The sequence below is a fragment of the Neofelis nebulosa genome, chromosome 6, assembly GCF_028018385.1.
Source record: "Neofelis nebulosa isolate mNeoNeb1 chromosome 6, mNeoNeb1.pri, whole genome shotgun sequence".
NCBI classification, from domain to species: Eukaryota; Metazoa; Chordata; class Mammalia; order Carnivora; family Felidae; genus Neofelis; species Neofelis nebulosa.
Genome location: NC_080787.1, coordinates 41,544,040 through 41,567,969, shown reverse-complemented (window position 1 = coordinate 41,567,969; position 23,930 = coordinate 41,544,040). Strand labels below are relative to the sequence as shown.

Sequence of the window (23,930 nt, the reverse complement as noted above, 5' to 3'; positions counted from 1 at the left end):
TTGGTTAAGCGACTGACTCTTGATTTCAGCTCAGGTCATGATCTCATGGTTCATGAGAGAGAGCCCCTTGGGCTCTGTGCTGACAGTGTGGAGCGTGCTTGGGATTCTGTCTCCCTCTCTGTCCCTCCTCTGCTTGTGCCTTTTCTAAACAAACAAACAAACAAACAAACAAATATTTAGAAAACTTAAAAAAAAAAAAAAAGCAGATCCTGAGGCTAAGATTTGTGTGAAGGTAGTGTATTTGGGAGGGGAGCCCAGGACACATGAGCAGGGGAGGAGGGAAGTGAGACAGTGAAGGAAAGGAAGCCATCATTAGGTATGTGAAAAGAGTAGGTGACCACTTTGGGCAGTGGGGACTCAAACCCACTGGTGTTCTCTGGGAGACTGCAAAGAACATGCTTCAGGGCTGTCCCACCCAAGAGCCAAAGCAGTTCCTCTGTGTGTAACCACGCCCATCCATTATTGGCTGAGAGCCACTTCCGGGGTGCTAACACCTCGGCCCTTGTAGCCTCACCTGTACATGAATTAAACAAGCATGGCACACAGGGTAAGTGTGTGGGCAGAGAGCCACAGGCTCTCGAGGTAAGAAGCCATTTGTGTGAATGGGCACAGGGAGCCTTGAGTAGATAAGGGTGTGGGTACTGCTAACTTCTGCACTGCCCACCCGCATTTCTGCTCATCGTGGCCTGGAAATGTCTGGGCTGCTCTCCTCAGAAATCACCCGAACAGGGAAACAGATTAAAACGACACCCAAAAGGGACACAAAAACTGGTGTTAATTGTGACTACATTTTATGTAAGATTGAGTTCTGAAAACATTGTGACACCAGAATGGAGAAATTACCTGTGTGTGTTCTTCCCAGGATTCCAAAGTTCACATACTCAGTACATTTTGTGCATCAGTCCTTGAGGAGAGTAGAAAAATTGCCTTGTCCAGAAGTAATAAAAAACATTCTTTTTTATATTGCTCTTTCTCAGACACAAGCGTGTTCCTGGCTCAGGGCCTTTGCACTTGCTCCTCCCGCTGCCCGGAACTCTCTCTCGCTCCTGTCTTTACCTCCCTGTCCTGCAGGTCTCTGCTCAAATGTCTTCTCAGTGAGGCCTTCAGTGACTACACTATGTAAGATGACAGCCCCAGCGGCCCCACACTTACCCATCCTGTGCTCTCTTTTTCTTTGTAGCGTGTAACACCGACACAGACTAGACACAGTGTTTACTTGTTACATTTGTTTATTGCCTGCCTCTGCCCACTCAAATGTGAGCTTTGTAAAGGCAAGTACTCTTCGTCTATGTTTGCTGCTGTGTCCCCGGCTCCTAGCACACCATCAAGTATATATTGGATACTCAACGAATAATTGTTGAGTGAGAGGATCGGTATGTAGAGGATTATCCTTCAGGGGCTGTAGCCTTCCGTTTCTTGCTGAATATGATGTGATGAGCTTTGTTTCTTGTAAATGGGTTTTACTTTTGGTTCCTTCCTGCGGTGTTTCTTGGACAGAGGCCTTTTCAGTGAAATGAAAATAACCCGATGGATAACTGCTTTTTTCTTGAGTCTGGTGGTTCTCAAAGTGGCCCCTGGACCGGCAGCATCCATATCACCTAGGAACTTGTTAGGAATGCAGATTCTCTGGCCTCACCCAGACCTTCTGAATCAGAAGGTTTTGGTTTTTGTTTGTTTATAAAGGTTTGTTTATTTTTGAGAGAGACAAAGAGAGAAAAAGTGTGAGCAGGGGAGGGGCAGAGAGAGAGAAGGACAGAGGATACGAAGCAGGCTCTGCTCTGAGCGCAGAGCCTGGTGTGGGGCTCGAACTCACAAACCACAAGGATCATGACCTGAGCTGAAGTCAGACGCTTAACTGACCGAGCCCAGAGCATTCTGTTTTAACAAGGCCTCTAAGTGCTTCTGTTATACTAACCAAAACTCAGGTTGGAGATTTCATGACCTAAGGGTACTCATTGCTATCTTTCTTTAGTGGTATCTTTCTCAGACACCTGAGATGTACTCCAAACAACTTGACAGTTCTGAAGTTTTGGCGTTTGTTTATAATTTAGACCCCACTTCTTTCTAAAATAAGTGGAAGCACCTTATCCTAATGCCAGGGCAGGCTTCCTGGGTGTGAGCCCCAGGCGCAGGGCCCCCTGCTTAGAAGGATGCCTGTCTTGGTTTAACACTCTGTTGTCAACACTTACAAGACAATTAAAAAGTAACAGGGAAATCAGAAACTATTTGGCTAAGGTAATTAATTAGTTATGATTAGTTTTCAGGAATTTAAACACTTTCTGTAAAGCAATAGTTGTGGGAGACCGTGTAACACATCAAGACTGGGGACTTTGTCTCCCAACTTTAATACTTGGTAGCTGTGTAGGTTTGGGCAACTTACTGATTCCGTGTCTGTTTTTCATCTGTATCTGGGGAAATGGCACCGTAATAGCTACTTCATTTGCCCTGATGATCAAATGAACTGGACACAAAAAACACATGCCCCAGGACACAGTGTGTGCTCAGGAAGTATTAACTATCATCCGTTTTTGGCTCCTCACCAGCATTTTTCTAGACAAAGATTTTTCATTCCAGTTCAGGATTTTACCAAGTTATGAAGCTTTTCTTTATGGATTCCCCCCCCCCCCCGACTCTTGTTAGATTTGGTTTCTCCTGATCACAAATTGGCAATTTTCTCAGAGATCTTTACTTCAGGACTTGAGAATGCAGTCACAGATGATCCAAAGATATTTCTAGTTATTATTATTCACCTTCTTATCCTCCCAAAGAATGATCTACAAAGAACGCGAATGGAATGCAAAGCCTTCTGGAAAGTCCTGCCTACACAAATGTGTAGTGATTGATTACAGCTGGCAAGATCTTTACTGTAGTTATTTGAATTTACAATTGACTGTCAGAAAGCACAACCATAATTAAAATATGTTGTTTAAATTGTTGGGGAAAATAGGGCAATAAATTTATTCAGTGCATGATCTAAATATCTTCTTCATTTGAAAGTCGCTTTACTTGGAGCACAACTCTTTTAGCAGAAATGTCTGTCGTTCTCAGTGAATTTGGCTACCCTTGTGCTTGGCCAGGTGTTTTTGGTCAGATTTTTAATGTACTTCTGGCTAAATAACATGAACAAACTTATTGTTATTTGATAACCACGAGAATACGCTTGATCCCATACAGAGATTTGATAATCTTACAGCAGATGCACATGTATTCTCTCACTTAGTTTTTACAGCCCTCTGGGTGGACAGATCTGGTTATTCCCCTTTTAGATGAGAAAACTGGGGCTCAGAGCATTTAATTGACTTCTGCAGGGTCACCCAGTAGTAAGGTTGTGGAGCTGACACCAGAGTATGTCTTTCTTTCATAGTCTTTTGAGCCTCAGATTGCTGTATCTCAGAGCAATGGGTTTGTGTATTTCATTGCATTTCACTGAGATTACCCTTGCTAAATTCACCAGAGATGTTCGTGTCACTGAGTCAGTGGGCAGCTTTCAGTCCTCATCCTACTTGACTTTCATGAACATTGAACAGTGTTGACTCTTTCCTCCTGGTTGTTATAAACAGGCAGAACTGAGATGTCAATTCTGTCTCAGCCACTCTTAGGGTTGGAGGTAGGCAGGTGTGGGAAGTGAACTGTGCCTTCCCTTTTACTTCCCACCTCCTGGATTTTTTCTTACTGTACTCCAGAATCCATGATCTCTGTGTGGCCCTTTAACCACCACTGTGCCTTTTTCCCATGCATTGTCAAATATTCACGTCCTCCAGATGACGTTTCTTTCTTTTGTCCATAAAATGTCTTCGCTCAATGTAGCTATTCTCCGAGGAAAACAATTAGGTTAAATTAACCGTTATTCATCACTCATTCAGCTAACATTTATTGAGTGCTAGCTATATATCAGGCACTACAAGTAAATCTTAACTGTCTTGGAGGAATTTTTGTTATACAAAAAGATCCTTGTTTACCAAAATCAGGCCAAGACTGATAGCATTTCAGGCATGGTGATATACTGAAATGAAAGATGTTAAGCTGTGTGTCAGAAGACATTTTCAGCAAGCGTTCAGTCATGTCGTTTCCAAGCCTGTCATCCCCACAGATGCTGATCAGGGAAGACTATCCTACCCATAGTTTCTTAATGGTTGTGACATTGTTCCTGGCAGCTGTGGCCGATGGGGTCAGAAGAAGGAATCTGAGTCAAGGGCCACGATGCAAGGCTTCCCATGGCTTAGCAGGTGGATCTAGGCTAAAAGTGTTACCCAAATAGAAATGGAGTGGGGCTGTTTGAGTACCACTCTTGGCAGAATAAACTGGGCAAATATGGACAAAGCAGACTGCTGGAGCAGGAGCAGAAGCTGGAAGACTGAGGTAGAGAATGAGAGTCTGAAGGGGTCACTGTCGACCACACATTGGTGACAGCTGTGGGTCATCATAGCCTCTGCCAATTTGTAACTGACACATAAGGAGAAGGTCCCAAGTGGTCTAGAGGCCTGGTGGAAATCCCTGCTTCTTTATGTTTTCATTCTCTCATAGTTACCCTGCTTCCCTTAGTTTTTGTTCATTGTGGCCAAATGTATCTAATTAAATCAAGGTCACATTTTATGAATAGACTTAATCTACTTTGTTTAGATCTAATGTTGGCCTGAATAAAAGATTTAGAAATTAGTTTTTCTTCTAGTTTCATTGAGATGTGACTGACAAAATAAAAACTATGTATATTTAGATTGTACAAGATAGTTTATTTTAAAAAATTACTTTTTGATGATACTGAATGTCAAAAGCAACATGATGGTTGTGTAAGTCACGTTTAATGCTTGAATCTGAGGAGTCAGAGTCCAGTTCTCTAGTGTGAAGTGCAAACTTATATTCTTCACTAGTAACTGCAAGGGAAATGTGTCATTTCTATGCTCAAAGCCCTTCAATGGCTCCCTCTTTCATTCGGAGAAAAAGCCCAACTCTTTATGACGGCCTAGAACCAGCTCTGGCTGGCTTCATGGACCTTGGCTTTGCAGTCAGTATGTCCTATGCTGAGAAGGGCCCCATGCTGGGTTTAACCCCCCACTGTTGCCATCTCGAAGTTCCTAATAATTTTATCTTTGAACTAGCATTTTGTAAGTGATGTCCAGTGGGAAAAGGAACACATACCTGAAGAGAGGAGGCCCCTGGAGCAGCATGATGTGCACGTGCTTGTGGTCCAGGTGACAGTTGGTATGCACATGGGCTTGGGCGTAGCACGCAGCACCCACCCAGTAGCATTTGGCCAGCTGCACACCTGAGAGCAGTCCAGGGTGCTACAGGACCCCGAGGGGGTGGTCACGCTGGGATACGGACCTAGATGGCGGGAGTGACCACCGTAACATCAGCAGAACGGCATCATAGCAAGACAGCGGGGTCTTCCCAGGGGCTTCTCTGGGAGGCTGGCTGTCCTGTGTGTCCCCAGAGCTGGCCCTGGCGGCGTCTGATATTTAACGCTCCGGCCTGAGCACCAGAATAGGAACTGCTGGCACTCAGCGTGCAAACTATATCAGTAAGCTATTACAAAATAAGAGTGGACATAAAACATATCACAGAGTTGGTAGAATTCTTCAAATAGGTTAGAATTTTCAGCTTTGAAAATGCTGCAAGTAAAGCACATGTCCACAGCCTTAGAAACAAATTAAATTTAAGATCTATTCAACAGAAAAGGACGTTATTTGGTTATGTAGCTTCAGATGAATGAATTAATGAGGGAGATAGTTTTAAAATTAAATTCTTCCTTGTAATCAGAGATACAGAGATAAAACATATAAATAGGTGTTTGGGAGTATGCACAAATTATGAAGCTACTTTTAGTTTCTTGTTCTTACCTTCACTAGTTACAGGAGATGTCAGCAAATATTAAAATGCATTGGGTAGGGGCACCTGGGTGGCTCAGTTGGTTGAGCGTCCAACTTAGCTCAGGTCATGATCTCGCTGTCCGTGAGTTCGAGCCCCATGTTGCGCTCTGTGCTGACAGCTCAGAGCCTGGAGCCTGCTTCAGATAGATTCTGTGTCTCACTCTTTCTCTGTTCCTCCCCCACTCAGGCTCTGTCTCTCAAAAATGAATAGACGTTAAAAAATAAAAATACAAAAAATAAATGCATTGAGTATATTTGCATTTAAAATTACATTCGGGGCGCCTGGGTGGCGCAGTCGGTTAAGCGTCCGACTTCAGCCAGGTCACGATCTCGCGGTCCGTGAGTTCGAGCCCCGCGTCAGGCTCTGGGCTGATGGCTCGGAGCCTGGAGCCTGTTTCCGATTCTGTGTCTCCCTCTCTCTCTGCCCCTCCCCCGTTCATGCTCTGTCTCTGTCTGTCCCAAAAATAAATAAAAAAACATTAAAAAAATAAATAAATAAATAAAATAAAATTACATTCAAACTTACATGAGACTGATTTGTATGAAGAGGTCAGTCTTTTTAGAGACATATTTGTGAGATTTGTCAGCTTAGATGTACTAAAATTTGTATTTTGAAATAATTTATAAGAAATTTATTTCAATGTTGTCATAGTCTGTAAAATACTCGTAATAGCTCCAGTAACAGTTGTATCAGCAGAAAGATCTTTCTCAAAAGTAAAAATCATCAAAAATTATTTGTATATTATACCTCCATGACTTACTTATTTTATAACTGGAAATTATTTTGACCGCCTCTGCCCACCATGGTGACGATAGTTAATGGTACTGTATTGTATATTTAAAGGTTGCTAAGAGAATAGATGCAAAAAGTCCTCATCGCAAGAAAAATAACTTTCAGAAAGGAAAACTATGATTTTGCATTTGCAAACAGCTTTCAGTTATATCAATTGAAAATGAAGTTGCTACAAATCAAAACCACACTGAGATACCACCTCACGCCGGTCAGAGTGGCTAAAATGAACAAATCAGGAGACCATAGATGCTGGAGAGGATGTGGAGAAACAGGAACCCTCTTGCACTGTTGGTGGGAATGCAAACTGGTGTAGCCACTCTGGAAATCAGTGTGGAGGTTCCTCAAAAAATTAAAAATAGATCTACCCTATGACCCAGCAATAGCACTGCTAGGAATTTGCCCAAGGGATACAGGAGTGCTGATGCGTAAGGGCACTTATACCCCAATGTTTACAGCAGCACTTTCAACAATAGCCAAATTATGGAAAGAGCCTAAATGTCCATCAGCTGCCGAATGGATAAAGAAGATGTGGTTTATATATACAATGGAATACTACTTCGCAATGATAAAGAACGAAATATGGCTTTTTGTAGCAATGTGGATAGAACTGGAGAGTGTTATGCTAAGTGAAATAAGTCAGGCAGAGAAAGACAGATACCATATGTTTTCACTCATATGTGGATCCTGAGAAACTTAACAGGAGACCAGGCGGGGAGGGGAAGGGGGTTAAAAAAAAAAGTTACAGAGAGGCAACGAGGCAAACCATAAGAGACTCTTAAATACTGAGAACAAACCGAGGGTTGGGGGACGGTGGGGGAGAGGGGAAGGTGGGTGATGGGCATTGAGGAGGGCACCTGTTGGGATGAGCACTGGGTGTTGTATGGAAACCAACTTGACAATAAATTATATATAATAAAACATAAATAAATAAATAATCCTTAAAAAAAGAAAATGAAGTTGCTAAAGATATAAAGTTTGATGACCTAATAAATGAATATGTAGTAAAAGCAAGCCAGGAAAATTATATGATCGATCAAGACATATTAATAAAGTATTATGTAAATTATCTTATGTAAACATTATATAATAAAGTGTTATATGTATAAAATTATAATGCCAATTTATTATTTTTTTGCAAGTTGAAAGTTTATCATTACTCGTGTAATACCATTCTCCCTTGAATTATAAATAATCCCTCTAAGTACTAAAATATTTTTGAGGAAAAAAGCTTTATATTTTAATACCCCTGACAGCACTTTTTCTCCTTTTGAACGAAGGGGCTCTGCATTTTCATTGTGCACTAGGCCTCACAAAGAATGTAATCAGCTCTACCCAAAACAGTCTTCCAAGATTTGTTTCTCCCTTGTAAGCAAAGGGGCACTTACCTTAAAGCGTTTTTCTTTTTTTCTTATATTCTCCCCTTTGCTGTTTCAGGTTTTAACCCTCCAGAAATCTTCAGCCTCAGATAAGGCTTTTCCTTTGGCTGTTTTTTTCTGCCTGGAATGATCTTCTCCCACATACCCATGTTTAGTTCACGCTGTCACCTTTTTAAAGTTTTTGCTCAAATGTCACCTTCTTATTGAGGCACATGCTGATGATCCTGATTAAAACTGCATCCCGTCCCTCTCCCCATCTGTCACTGACCCTCTTATCTTACTCTGCTTTTTCCTTTTTTTTTTCTATAGAACTTACCACCTTCTGACATATATAATTTTCCAGTGTATTATGTCTGTTGTACATTATCCATCTGCATTCTATCTGCTAGAATGTCAGAATTAGAATGTAGAATTTCTGTTCTGTTGATGACTCCCAAGCACTAGTAAGCTGTAGATACCCGGTGTTTGTGGAATGAGTGAAGTCTGAAATTGTTAGATAAATGTGCAGTCGCTCTGCAAGCCAAAATTATTCACATTACTGCAGTGCGTTTTTCTTTGTTGTGCAATAGGCAAATTAGATTCTTGATTCCTCAAATTGTTTACAGCGAATGCTTTTGTATTTCCAGCTATTTTAATTAATGAAAATCCCCATTATAGAATCATATACTCATGCATGCTAATTAAGTCGTGTTGTTCATATAATTGTAGCCATAAAAGGCTTCCAGAACACTAAAAACTTTGTTATAAAAGCTTAAACAGTTGAAAATAAAGGAAAACCCCAGTGGCTGAATTCTTTATTTGCTTGTTAAGAATATTTATCTCCTGTGAGACCCTGTTTAGCCTCAATCTAAATGATAATAGAAGTACAGTATGTTTTCACTTAGGAGTGTCTGTATTTTCATTCTTAATTTAGGTGAGTAGGCAATTGTGTCAGGAATTACTCTTATTCAGAGATAAAATATTCTTCATAGCTCTGTAGAAATGCATTTACTAGCTTGTGCTCACTCTCAAGCACTAGGATCTTTGAAAAGCAGTATTCCTTTTACTTCTGATTTAATTTCGGTTTATTGTGAGAACACTAAATTGTTTTCTCATTGAGACAAAGTCAGAGTTGTTATTAAACTAGGAAGTATCCTTTTTTTTTTTTTAATAGCAAACTTGTGCTGCATGCTACCTTAAAAAATGGAATTGCTCCTTTAATGGGAGAAATTGTTACTCAAAGTTGCTGTGCTATCAGTATGTTTCTGGTAGAGGGAGTATTTATATCAGGACAATAAAATTTGAATTTCCAAAGAAGCCACCAGAATAACGAAATGCTTAAATAGCACACTGAAACTAATTTCTCAATGTTGATATGACATAAAAACTTGATTACTTCTTTAAGTACAATTAGAAGGTTGAAAATCATGACAGTAATTTCATATCTGTATTAGATGAAGGCATGTCTCCAAAGATTTCTCAGTTTCCATGTGATACTCATAACATTATATGAGTAATGTGAATTAAAATTTCATGAAACTAGAAAGATCCTAAGATGGATACTAGAAAGTTTTTTCTTAAGTTTATTTGTTTATTTTGAGAGAGTGACAGAGCAAGAGAGCACACATGCAGGTGTGGGGGAGGGGCAGAGAGAGATGGAGAGACAGAATCCTAGCACAGAGCCTGATGTGGGGCTTGAACTTGCAAACCATGAGAGCGTGACCTGAGCCGAAACCAAGATTTGGATGTTTAACGACTGAGCCACCCAGGTGCCCCTAAAAAGTTGTTGATTCCCAATCTATTTTATCTTTAATATCATTGAACCATGGAAAAATGACCGGTCTACTGTTAGTCTCCAGAACTTTCTCAATGACAAGACATATAAACCTACCTCAAATCCTAGAAAAAGGAATTTACGGGCTTATGTTACTAGTCTCAGTTTCCTCCTTGTGGCTGGCAGCTCCAAATTAACAGGCCTGGAGAACCCAACCCTCAAAATAGGACATTGATCTTTCCTACTAGCTTCAGTAGAATGATCATGTGAAGGTCTGGAGTTGCATGGCCAGTCCCAGACAAATCACTATCACTAGATGATGGGGGTACTCTTTTTTACCCAGATCTCCCCAACCTGATTGGTAGCTCTACCCATAGCACTTGGAGATGGGGAGAAGTTCTGCCAAAGGACAGGATACTGGTGATCTGAGAATAAGGTAAGAAAACAAACTGGACAGATCAATCTCTGCCTTGAATAAACAGGCAAAGTAAACAAAACCATAAAAAAACAAAGTAAAACAACAACAACAACAATGTGAAGATAGCTGTGAGACCTTTAAGGCTTGAGGACATTCAAGGGTAACTATAGAAAGTGAAGAACAAGAACGGGGCTTGTTTACATTTTGGCCCTGTCCTTCTATGGTATCTAACGATTAGTTCATCTGTCTAATAATGGATTTCTGGTATCTGTATGTTTGGGGTTGATTGTAGTTATACTAGATAAAGAAGAACTAACATGCAGTAGGTTTCCACTACGTGTTAGGCTGTAAACACTTTGTAATATTTTGCATATATATGCATGCATTCTAGTTGAATCATGAGGCATTGATACATCTGTGAGTAACAGAAAAACTTAATAGTGGTTTAAAGAGATGAGTGTTTATTTTAAATTTTTTTTTTTTCAACGTTTTTTTATTTATTTTTGGGACAGAGAGAGACAGAGCATGAACGGGGGAGGGGCAGAGAGAGAGGGAGACACAGAATCGGAAACAGGCTCCAGGCTCCGAGCCATCAGCCCAGAGCCTGACGCGGGGCTCGAACTCACGGACCGCGAGATCATGACCTGGCTGAAGTCGGACGCTTAACCGACTGCGCCACCCAGGCGCCCCAAGAGATGAGTGTTTATTATCTCACATAAAAGAAACTTGAATGTAGGCAGTCCAAGGCCGTCTTGGAAACTCCAGGACCACCGGAGACCCAGGCGCCTTCTCTCTTGTCCTGCCATCCTTATTTTACACCACCCTGTGGCACAAGATGGCTGCTTGAGCTCCAGTGCAAAGATGTTCCTTGTAGACAGCAAGAAGGAGAGAGGAGAAGAGGGTTGTAGCTGTTCTTTTCTGAAGAGAATAATTGCCAGTCCCACACACCATTTCCACTCAGATCTCGAGCCTTAACTTAGTCACATGGCCACACCATGCGGGAAGTGAGGAGGGAAATGTCATTCTTGTAGTTGGCTATGTACCCAGCTAAAATCTGGGGTTTGCCTGCTAAGAAAGAAGAGGGGGGAGTGACCACTAGGAGGCAACCAGGAGTCTCTGCCTCATACTTGATCTCCTAAGATGTACAGCAGACATTGGTTATGGAACCAGAAGACCACGTGATCCAACTTAGGAAGAGTCTTAATATTTCTGGATTTATGCTAGTTTGGTACCCTTAAGAGCTCCCTTTCTTCTCTTACATAAGGCCTCAGACATGCTATAAAGTGGCTCTTGGTAGATCTTCTCAGAGTCCTGGGTGTACTGACTTTCCAGGGGTCTGTGTGCATGTTGACTTGGGCAGTGTGGCTCTGCACTGATACCACGTGTGACCACTGTTCTCACAGATGCCATCTGTTACTTCTACCATTCTTCCCAAAATGAATTGGTGGGTGAGAGTTGATGATAGCCCTCCTGATGCTGACAGGCTGTTTCATTTCTGTCCTAACTAGCTGGTGCATTGTTGTGTCTCTTTTAAAAGTGAGGCTTACATATATTAAGTACAGCACACTCTTTTCTTATGAAAAGAAATTGTTGAGTATAACTCTTCTGTTTCACCTCACATACTGAAAATCCTTTAAGGAACAGTAAGAACACAATAGGGTTGTATATTAAGTAGCCTCAAGTAAATTTATTAAAGTGTGGGTATGGTAAAAATATTTCCCCTTAGAGATTACTTGACAAAATAATGAACAGAGGTTCAGAAATATCTCAGTAATATAACCATCAGTCTTCTTTGTTAGACATATAAAACCACATAACATGTTTTATTTGAACCGTAAACATGCTCAAATGTGGTTAAAGCCTCACGGTGATGAGTTGTATATCATAATTTTATATTGCAAAAGTTGTGTGGCAATTTACCTGATGTTTTCAACCTCTCTGAGATTAGAAGGACAGACAAGAAAGAAAGTGTGAAACTTCCTCAATAAAATTCTTCTAGAGCATGATTCTGAGTGGCCTAGTCCAGTGACCTTACATTAAACCAAAATGCCGCGTGTCTCCTTACCGCCATCATGTTATGAAAAGGATGGCAATGGCTACTTTGGGGAAATTAGGTGGTTTAAAAAAAAATCAAGCATAGAAAGTCTCATTTTCCTTAGTTTTAAGTTTGGGTTTCTCTTAACTAAATTTACCACACAGGCCTTTGTCTCTAGTTCAGTCTGCCTCTCGCAGAAGCTTGTCTCCTAATTCACATCCAACTAGCATTGCTGGATTTAGCAAATGAAAATACAAGGTGCCCAGTTAAATTTGAATTTCAGATAAGTAACGAATAAAGTTTTCATGTATGTCCCAAATGTGGCATGGGTCATACTTATACTAAAAAAATTATTTGTACTTATCTAAATTCAAATTTAATGGGGTGTCCTCTATTTTAACTGGAAATCCTACTTCCAGCCCTTATCGCTGTGATACTGTCTGTATATTTTCTTCGCTGAAGTTCACGTCTCCGTCTATGGATTAAACTATGCAGATGGCCTTCTGTCCCTGCGTCTTCTCCTGCTTATGGCCTTTTCCATCGGGATGGCCTTCTCTTCTCCCTTTGTTGGCTTATCACCTTAATGCAGTCATCCCCCACCGGCCCTTCCTCCTGATCTCTCTCCCAAATGGCATGGCATTGTTCATGCTTGACATCTTGAGGTCATCTCGAGCCACCTTTACCCTTGTCCTCCGTATTCAGTCAGTCAGTCCTGTCCATTCTTCCTTTACAGTCCGTTTTTCCCTCCCTTCTTCCTGGCTTTCCCTGTGCCTCACTCACTCTCTCTTTCTGGTTGCCCTTGTCTGTCCACTCACCACGCTGGCTGCAGTTTAGGCCTGCCCGCCTGCTCCTCCAGCTGGCGTCCAGCCCTAACTCCTCCCTTCCCCTGGTCATTCTGCAGTTTGGGTTCACGGTCCAAACAATCAGAGCTGAAAACCTTCAGTGACTTGCTGTTGTCTACAGATTGAAGTTTAACCCCGTTATTCGAGGCCTCCCATGTAAGACTTTCCAGAACTGCCTTCTGCCTATTTCCCTAGTCTTGGTTGTATCAGTACCTTATATCAGTGTTTACCACCTGTTTAGATTCACTTCTCTTTCACCATAATATAGCACTGAAACCCCCCTTAGAGATGCTTTTGTGTAATCATTTGGCATATAGATTAAAAGGAAGTATTATCTTAGTTTATATCAGTGTATTAGTAAATGTTACCTTATAAAGTACCTAATAAAAATTTAATAATATTCTAATTGTATAAATACAAAGATATGTTTTGACCTTTCCCCATTTGCTAAATGATGTATGCTGTCCTGTGGTTGGAATTAATTAGATAATAAAAATGTGATTTGTTAACACCTTATGGTGTTGGCACCTTATGTTTGGCTTTGTGACCAAAAGTATATGGAAATGTGTATTATTATTAAACTATGTGACAGCAGCATTTCGTGACCTGATATTTAATTCTTACATTTTGCACTTAAAAATAAACTTTTTCATAATTTCAGTATTTTTATAGCTTGTTTATAGTATATTTCTCAGTGATAAGAAAGTGTGTGTCAGGTTGCTATTTCCAAGCATTTCCTGCAGGGAATATATTTCAGAATTAGATAGTCTTTATTCATGATAAATAAAAAGCCCAATTATACAGTCGTTTGCTTTCTCATGACTCCATTTGCTCTGTTGGAGAAGCCCAAAGCTCTGGAGAATATATCTCAAACGTGGGTTTGGCTTGGTCATGAGATACTGTCGCAGCTTCCTGTGGGCGCAATCTGAGAAAGCCTACAACTAGTTCCTGTGATATTTCTTTTCTCATTCTGTTCTCCTGGGTCATAATAAGTTGAGTAAATAATGAGTTTCTGGTCTCTGGTCTATATCAAAATGAAAATAAGGTGATAGGAATCTTGAGCTGCAGTCTAGCTGGAATTAATCTTAGGATTGGTACTGATTGGTATGATATAATAAATTACAGTTAATGTGACTCGTAGAAGCAAAGAAGCCTCAAATCATCAGATAGTTTTAGTACGTAGGAGTGCTTGAGCTAGATTTCTTCTTTTCCTCTCCCAGATCTCCTGTCTTCCCTTTCTCACCTGGTCTCGCCCCATCGTGGGGCCTGTGTGGTGGGCTCATCAACCTGCTTCCTGCCCTCCAGCTTCTGTGTGGTGTCAGCCAATGGAAAGGCCCAGCAAGAGATCAGAGGGGAAGGGACAGAGAGGTCAGACATTCCCCCCAGTACTTTCCTCCCTGCAAGCTCACCTTGGGTTGGCTGTTTTCTTTAGACTGAAGAAGATCAATTACTTCTCAAGGCAGCCTACTCTCTGTAACTCTCTTTCCTTCTGGGTTGCAGAATCTTTCTTTTCCTTTGTACTTGAAAGCCCGGAGGTGATGTCAGATACTTTACTACAAGTCCCACGTTTCAGCAACTCTTTCTTGTGCCCCACATCTCTTTAAACAGGCCCTCAGTGAATGGAGTGTACCATCTATCTCCTGTTGGGATCCTCACTTACATGGACTAATTATTTTAATCCCTTCATGTATACAATTAAGTAATCACAAATGGTATCCTTATTCTAGAGGAAGAGAAAGTGAAACACAGAAACACTCAGTGACCTGCAAAGATGGCTAATATGTGATAGAGCCAGGATTAAAGCTTGGCCCCAGGCTACACGATCTTAACCACCACGCTATACCCACGTATGAGCAATATGTGATTTCATCAGTTTTGGAAGTATTCATAATCACAAAATATATTAACATTAACTCATGTTGTTGACACATATAGATTGATCAAATTACTGCCAGTGCTCTCTCCCCACCTGGAACTTTTATCTGACTACTTCAAAAGATAGTGATTTTTTTTTTTTCAGTTACCCAGGAAAGATTGGAAGAATGATATCCTTTGATGTTAAGAAATAAGAAGTTCAAATTTTACTTATTATCCTCAGCCCTATTAGAAAAAAATTCTTTGCCCACAACTAAGTTGTCTCTTTAAAATAGGAACTCATCAAAGGCTCACATTTAGCTTCTTTTCTTCTTAAGAGCCTGACATTAGGAGTTAGTATTCATTTCTCACAGTGACCTAGTTTTTACATAATTTTGGTCCTGTCAGTTCGTTCCCAGAGCTGACATGGTCATCGTTTTATTGTCTGCTTTGTGCTGGGGATGTGTCTTCTTCTGCCCTGCCCCCTGCAGTCACCACCCATTATTCATTGTTCATTGTCCTCCAGCCTCTTCTGTGGTGTAACCTGTCACATTTTCCATCCTCTTGGCCTTGTGTTGTGGAGCTGCTATTGAGTGCAGCTGCAGTGTGTTGATTCTGGACTCTTAGGTACCCTCAGTTGCTACACTATGCTGCTTCTGGATTGACTTATTTGGCAGTTCACGTTTTTTCCAACACAGCAGCTTCCCAAAGTGTAGACTCATTTCTTCATGCTAAAATAGTGAGAATAAAGAAACAGCTCTCTTACAGTCTCTTTGGGATTCTTGGATCATTGAAACTTCACAGGACGATAGCCTGTAATTAAGCTGGTCTCAGGTATATGCAAACTTGAAAAATGCATTTGGTTTTTAGGAGTCAAAGAAGAAAAACACACAATTTGTGATTCAGGTGCTCTTGTTAAAAATAGTGCTTTTGAATGAGTGGCTGTTTATAGTTCGGGTTTTGGGTGGTTATTCTGTAGTGAAGGTCCTGTTCTTGACAAATTTGCTTCCCAGTCATTTTTTCTAACGTGGGCGGTTGGGTCATGAGAGAAGGCCAGAGTTTCTTGGCAGTTTTCTCTTCTTGTTGCCTGGAACCCCATTAATTACCGCGGGCTTCAACTGCCAAACTAGGGAATTTGATCAGAAATTCAAATCTGTGAGCACAAGCAATCATTTATATTCTCTCCAACTGCTTACCTTGGTGTTGTATCTATTCTGAAACAAACTGTGGCTTTAAGACTGTGAGAGAGAGCTGCTTATTGAAAAATTTCAGATTGGCCACGTGACTGGTGTAGGTAGCATCTTTTTGGTCAAATGTTTTTGTGTGAAGAGGGTGTATCTTTTTCTTTTTTTAATTTTTAAAAATGTTTCATTTATTCTTGAGATTGAGAGACAGAGACAGAGCACGAGCAGGGGAGGGGCAGAGCGAGAGAGGGACACAGAATTGGAAGCAGGCTCTGAGCTGTCAGCACAGAGCCCGATACGGGGCTTGAACTCAGAAGCCATGAGATCATGACCTGAGCCAAAGTCGGATGCTTTACCGACCAAGCCACCCAGGCGCCCTGAAGAGGGTATATCTTCAGTGCATTTTCAAAGATTTGCTCAAATAGGGAAATTCTGGTTGCACCTACTTTTGGGGGCAAATTGCCAGGAAAAGATCAATGTGGTGGTATCTTTTCTTTAAAAAAATTACCATTTTACGTACGTTTGAGATCTAGACAGAGCTGTTAAGCTAAACATCTTACCAAATATGATTTACTCCATTGTCCTGGCAAAGGCTTAAGAAGAAAATGTCGGGGCGCCTGGGTGGCTCAGTCGGTTAAGCGTCCGACTTCGGCTCAGGTCATGATCTCACGGTCCGTGGGTTCGAGCCCCGCGTCGGGCTCTGTGCTGACAGCTCAGAGCCTGGAGCCTGCTTCAGATTCTGTGTCTCCCTCTCTCTCTGACCGTTCCCCATTCATGCTCTGTCTCTCTCTGTCTCAAAAATAAATAAACATTAAAAAAAAAATTAAAAAAAAAAAAAAAGAAAATGTCATGTTGAGCTAATTTGTTTATTTTCATTGAAGGGCTCTTTTGTCTGCCATCCAAATGAGGGGTATTTAAATTCAGTGATGTTTTAGAACCCAACCCTCGTTCTAAAATAACAAAATTTCCAAAAAAAAATAGTCATTAAAATCAATTAAAACAAGCACTTATACAGCAGATTTTTGCATTACATTTTGTTATCTCTGAGTTCACTTAGCAACAAAGGAAGAGTAAGTATGGAGATTGCCGAAATGGAGGAGAAGAAAAGGAGTAGAAGTTTTTCTAAGGGTCTGGAAGGTTGAAAGAGCTATAGCCATTCAACCAGTATACCTGCCATCAGTTTTACCTGTTTACAACTGCTGAGCCCCATGTAGGGTGGGGTCCATGGCCAAGAAACGCACTTATCTTTCCACCTCTTTCTCTGCCATGTACTCAGCAAAACCCCTTCTCTTGTTGAACCTAAACCATCCACCTACGCCATGCCTATGCTTAGGCCTCTGACACTGCTAGAGAAAAACATTGCAGTGGTTGGTCTTACCATAAACTCATGCCACACACCTCAAGTAGGCACTTGGTGTACCTGAGAGTCCTACTACACTTTCCTGGTACGTTAGCTTTCTCACTCTCAGAGATGACCGCTTTCCAGTTTAATTCTTCTCAAGCTTCCTATATTCCTTTCCCTCTTCCTTCTCTCAGCTTCTTCATACTTCACTGAGTAAATAGACCCAATGAGACACGCACTATCCTCCTACCACCATATCTACCAGCATCTGTAGCCAACTCTGTGACCTCCTTCCTGTTATGGTAGACAGAGCTCCCCTCTCCCTGCCAGAGGTCGGTCAGCCCTCCATTGGTTTCCTGAGGTCTTCTTCTCTTGTCTTCTCCAGCATATTGTACTCACAGCTTTCTTTTTTGTGCAGCATCGTTGATTTTTCAAATCTGTGGGATCATTCTCCTCAGTATTTTCTAGTATCTTCTATCTTAAAATAAAACAATGCCCTCACTTACCCATATCCCTTCTAGCCTTTTCTCATTTCTCTGCTCTTTTTTCTCAGCATAACTACCTGAAAAGAGTTATCTGTCCTCTTGTTTATACTCCTTCACTTTCTGTTCATTCTCTGACCCTCTGCAGATGGGCTTCTGTCTTCTCTGCCCTTCTGAGACTACTCTGGTCAAGGTCATTAGTGACCTCCATGTTGTCATAAACAATGACCATATGCCCATCCGTGTGTTATTTGATCTTTAAGCAGCATTTGACAGGGCTAACTTCTTCCTGCTCTTTGAAACACTCTTTTACTGTTGGTTTACCTAACGTCACACTGTGGTGGCTGTGGAGGCATATCATTTAGGTCTTCCTTCATGAGAATCTTCTACAGGGTTATAGCTGACTTGAAGCCTTCAGCTATCATACTCTTAGATCCAACACAGTGGAAACACAGTCCAGACTTCCTTGGAATGCTCCCAGAGAATAACTGAGCATGACGGGGGTACTAGAACTGGAACTGGAACATTCTTTTGCTATGTGAAATTCCTCCAGTAGATACATTCGATCAGAAAGTCCCCACTGGCCAGGCCAAATCTCTCTTAAAACCGAGCTGTGGTCTGAAGCACTTCCTCTGCAATTCTCCCATCCCTCTCCTGTTCATAGATGTCAAACCTACATAAGGTCTGAAACTCTCTTCATCTACTCCTGCCCCTCCTCCTTTATATTTCTCTTGTATGTCTAATCTCACCTTGGTATCACCTTCCCAGAGGGCCCAAATGGACTCACATACTATCCTGCTCCCTCACCCACTTGGCAGTTCCTTATCTTCTTCACCTCCTTTTCTCTGCCAGCCCTTAACACTGATGGGCTCCATCTTTGGACCAGTTCTTCTCTTGATTCCTTTAGAATCTCATTCGATTCCATGGCTTTGAATATAGTCTTTATATTTCTGACTATTAAATCTGTATCTCTAGCTCTGATCTTTCCTCAGAACTCCAGACTTTTATATCTAATCATGTTCTTGACATCTCCACTTGAATATTTAGTGGTCATCTGAAAGGTACCATGTTTTAGGGAAGTCTTGATCCTCATCCAGATCCATCCTCCTTCCGCTGCTCTTGTTTCAGTAAATGGCTCCAGTCATTCCCAATGGTTTCTTTTCCTCATGTCCCATCATCAGGCCCCAGCCACTGACCTTGAGAATATCTCCCAGATCAGTCGTTTTTCTTCGTCTTCACAGACGCTGCCCTAAGCACTGTTGCAGCAGCTCTCCGATTCTTTGCACTCTTGCTCACTCATAGTCCATTCACCACTCGGTAGCCAAAATGGACTTTTAAAGATGTGGATCAGGTCCAGCCAGTTCCCTGTTTACAGTACTACAAAGGCTCTTCATTGAACTTTGGACAAAACCCAGTTCCCTTACATTGCTTATAAAACCCTCCTTAATTGGCCTGTGCTGGCTCCCTCAGATCTACTTCCTTCTCCTTGCTTCAACCACAGTGGCCTTCTTTCTGTCCCTGGGATAAGTCAATGTCATTCTTGCCTTCGGACCCATTATCTCATGCCTCAGTGTTCTTCCTCCTTGTCACACGGATCTCAGCTTAAATGTTACCTCCTCTGAGAGGCCTCCCAACCTAAAGTTCTGTATCTAATTCCTTTCTAGTGTGTCGCCTTATTTTCATTCTCTTCATAGTGCTGACACTTTCTTAGCTTTTTTGTTTTACTTACTGTCGGTCTCCCCTCAACTGGAACGGAAGCTCCATGAGAACAGGGCCCCTTTCTCTTTTGTTCGTTGCTGCATTCCCTGTGCCTCAGGCAGTGTCAGGTATGTAGTAGGCATTCATAAATGGCTGTGGAATGAGAGAATTGACAGAGCTTCATTAATTCACCTCTGTGAACATATTTTTTTCCCTTTGAAAGAAAAGAGGAGTGAATTTTCTTAACTCCATACTTCTAAATTGTAGCTTTTGCGATATTCACTGTTCCCCGGGATGTAGTTTTCCTTGAATTTATACATAATGCCAATACAGTTAAAATCCCATTATAGTGAATTCCATGGGGCATGCTATTGGCTTTGCTACAGTGGACTTTGTCACAGAGCCATAAATTGCATTTCCAGTCTACGGAACTGGGGATGAAACAGCTGATTGTCCATTTCTCTGCAGAACTGGGAAAGGAAGGGAGGGAGTGAGGTGTAGCAAATCTCCTGCCTGCCTTGCCCAGGCTCTCTGATATTCTACATGGAACATTGGCTTTGGGTGTTTTGTGTATTTCTTGCTGGGTGATTCAGGTGCTGGGAGAAGAAGGGGTAGTTGAGGAAGGGAGAAAAATGAAAAGACAATTACTCTTTGGGGATGGAAAGATTCTAGACTCACCTTTTTAAAGTTTTGGCTAAACCGTGTCCTCTCCTACTTTTTGTAGCGTGAAAAGGTGCATCATCAGGGGCTGTTTTTACATGTGAGAAGATACGTGAACAAGGGCCAGGAAATGAAACAAGACAAAACAGAACACGGTTCCTAGGATGAAGTATTTAGTGTTGACAGTTTGTTGTAAACAGAGCAGTGAAGGTTTCTTTTTTTGTTTTTGTTTTTTTTTTCAACTTTTTAATTTTTTTTAATTTTTTTTATTTTTGTGACAGAGAGAGACAGAGCATGAACGGGGGAGGGGCAGAGAGAGAGGGAGACACAGAATCGGAAACGGGCTCCAGGCTCCGAGCCATCAGCCCAGAGCCTGACGCGGGGCTCGAACTCACGGACCGCGAGATCGTGACCTGGCTGAAGTCGGACGCTTAACCGACTGCGCCACCCAGGCGCCCCTTGTTTTTGTTTTTAATTGCATAGCCGTCTGAAATATGGCAACAGCTTAGTTACATTATGAAGATCTTTCTTCCGTTGTTACGGTAATTGTGTTCAAATCAGATGATCAGATTTTTGTTTCAATGCTCAAATGTTATGAGCCATATAAATGTTATGTTATTTGAAAACGTCTTGAGTTACTTTTTAAAGTCATTTATTAAGAGCTTTTTCTTGCTCTCTCAGACAGCAGTATATATACCCTTTGCTTGCACCTGTGATACTTGATACATGGCACTTCTCATGTTGTAATTGTGTTTATCTGTCTGTGTCCTGTACAGCGAACGGAAATATGAAGGACAAGGGCTGTGTTTTACTCATTTGCGCATTCCTCACCTATAGTGTCCCCTGTCTTCCTCACCTTACCTGATGGAATGGTGCCGGCAAGAAATGGCTTTAAATACATGTTTATGGATTGGCAGTGTCTATTTCTATAGTTACCTCAGCCCGTTACTTATATCGGCCGTCTCTTCTTACCCTGCTCTTGTTAACAAAGCTGCTTGCCTAATGGGCAATTATTTCTAGACTTTGTCAAGGTATCAAGCAGGCTGGGACGTTTGCTTGTCCCCAGCCTGGTTTATTGCATTCTCCGTCTTTTAGTTTTTAGAGTAATGTCTTCTTTGGTAAGCCCATCTGGTCTTCCCCTACCAAGAACCACAATCTGCCCACTAAATAATACCTGACCATTTCCTTTCTACGGTTTTACGTATGCTTCTATGGATCTTCTGTTGGTGTTATCTTATTCATCTTTTATCCCCAGTTATTTATCTTATTAAACTCTAAGTTTTTTGAAGGCCAGTCTACTAAACCAGTCAGTGCATACTCACTGAAAGCATTGTCACCCGTACAGTGGGGAAACGGACAAATATTCATATGCTATGTGTGCTCCCAAAGAACTAATGGTTTCCTTGGAGAATTAAAACCAACTATGTTTGCTTTATTTGAGATGCCAGAACTTCGTAAAATATACTATTATGTTATTAATAGCTTTCACGTAGGAGAAGAAACCCTGCCACATGATACCTATAGAATGATTGTAAAACTAATCTCAAATTCACAAACGTGGGCATTCTGGATGGTATTCCAGAGAGATGACACAATGTGTATAAAAGCCTGAAGGCATTTAAGATGTAGAAAGGATCTAGAAGCTCATGAGATAGATGATTCTTCTGTTAACTTTTCTTCCATCCTCCTTGCCTTCTTCCCACCATTGCCCTCTCTGCCCCCCACCCCTTGGTGGTAAGGTAAACATCAGTGAAGATAATACCTCCCTAATGCTTCCCTTAAAAATGATATAAGGTAAACAAACTAATTGGACTTTCTAAAAAGGGACACTGAGATATCATAAATTTGTAAATGTAAATTCATACATCAGCACACAGCACTATTTTCCACACAAGTAGGTACAGTATGAACCAATTAAATGATGGCTCCCTTTTGTCCTTATCTGTTTTTATAACAGTAGAACTATAATTGTATATACAGACTGATGTTTGGGCCAAGTCTGTCGTTACAAAGATGTTAGTTGTAAATTTAGCCCATTATATTATTTCAACATGTGCTTTGTTATTTATTTTTCCTTCTAGAATGCTGCTGTCATTTGTTTGTTGAACAGCAATACGCAAATTCTTTTTTTGTTTCCCCATGGTGAATGCCTGAGAGGAAATATTGCTGCCTGGCAGAGGGGACTGGGGCCTTGTATGATTTATTTCTTCTAATTTTATTCCATTGTAAAAACTCCAAAATGATGTATTATAAAGACTCCAAAATGTTACAGAAACTTGAATAGTTTCAAGTTAATTCTTTTGAAATGTAGTTTTTTGCTCATCTTTCAAAATGAACCGTGCCTTGACATGTCTGAGGTTTAGGAAAATTTGGCTTCGGTTGATGAGGAGGGTCTAATATAGGTCTTTGTTGCTGAGTGAAATTTGGTGGTTTGGCTCATGGGAATTTGTGCAGAATTGTTGGTTTGTTTGATTTGGTTCCCTTTGGACTACACCCCTGAAGTTTTCTTTGGGTTTAGCTTGGTGATCCCCACCCCACACCAAACTCAAAGTGGAAAACAGTGGGAATGTTGAGGTTTATACCTCAAGCTATAACTCATCCTAGAGCTTTACCCACTTCTGAAAAAAAAGAAACAAAAAGCCTCGATTTTAAATCTTTGAATGAAATATTTATTGAAACTAGACTAAACAATCCCAGAGTTAGTTGGGATCTTCGAGGTCGTTTGACCCGACTCTCCACCTGATGCACAATTCCAACGATCAATTTTAGATTGTTTAAAGTCTTAAAAGCTAATTAACTTCCATACTGGAGTCCATATTTGCCCTTTGATTCAAGCTTGTTGACATTGTGGTCCAAGTTTGCTATATCTGTATGATTTTTTTTTTCTTTTTGATCTATCAAGAACCAAGGGAAGTGTGTAAAAACTTCCAGATGTGTGTATTTCTACTTGTAATTCTGTCAATTTGTGCCTTATATGTTTGGAGATTATGTTATTTGTTTAGAATTGCTTCATTTTCCTGAGAAGCTTTCCTTTGATCCTATGTAGTGATTTATTTTATCTCTAACAATTCTTTATATCCTAAAGCCTATTTGAAAAAAAAAAAAAAAAAAAACAACTCATCTGGGCCCATATTAAAAGCCCACAGTACATGTACAGAATATTATATAACAGCACCAAAGGATCTGGGCCGGCATAATCAAGCACATTGATATAATAACAACAAAACAACAAAATGTGTGAATATTTACACTAAGTGGGATATATAAAAATATATTTTTCACCTTTTTACTTTCAAATTTTCTATGTTCTTATATCTCGGTTATGTTCCTTAATAAATGACATATGGATGGTTTTTACTTTGTCATCCAAGTTGTAGTCAATTTAGTGATTACTGATATTTGCAGTTGTGTCTGTCATATTGGCATTCTATTTATCTTGTTTTTTTTCTGTGCCTTTTTCTTTGTCCTCCTCTTTTTCTTTTTTTAATTAAAAATTTTTTTTAATTTTTTAATTTATTTTTGAAGCAGAGAGAGAGACAGAGCATGAGTTGGGGGGGGTGGAGCAGAGAGAGAGGGAGACACAGAATCAGAAACAGGCTCCAGGCCCTGAGCTGTCAGCACAGAGC

At 40.8% G+C, this 23,930-nt stretch overlaps 1 protein-coding gene across 3 annotated transcripts in view; it reads left to right on the top strand.

The window, feature by feature from the left end:
- The window catches only part of KIF6 (kinesin family member 6), a 388,723-nt gene that overhangs the window by 19,931 nt on the left and 344,862 nt on the right, over positions 1-23,930 (top strand). The window contains exon 1 of one of the 3 annotated variants that reach the window (XM_058733813.1): positions 10,113-10,225. The exons of the other annotated variants lie outside the window; for them this stretch is intronic. Coding sequence (XP_058589796.1) covers positions 10,176-10,225 — 50 coding nt within the window. The 5' untranslated portion in view covers positions 10,113-10,175. Of the gene's footprint in view, positions 1-10,112; positions 10,226-23,930 lie in introns of those variants that run through there. 3 annotated transcript variants of the gene reach the window in all.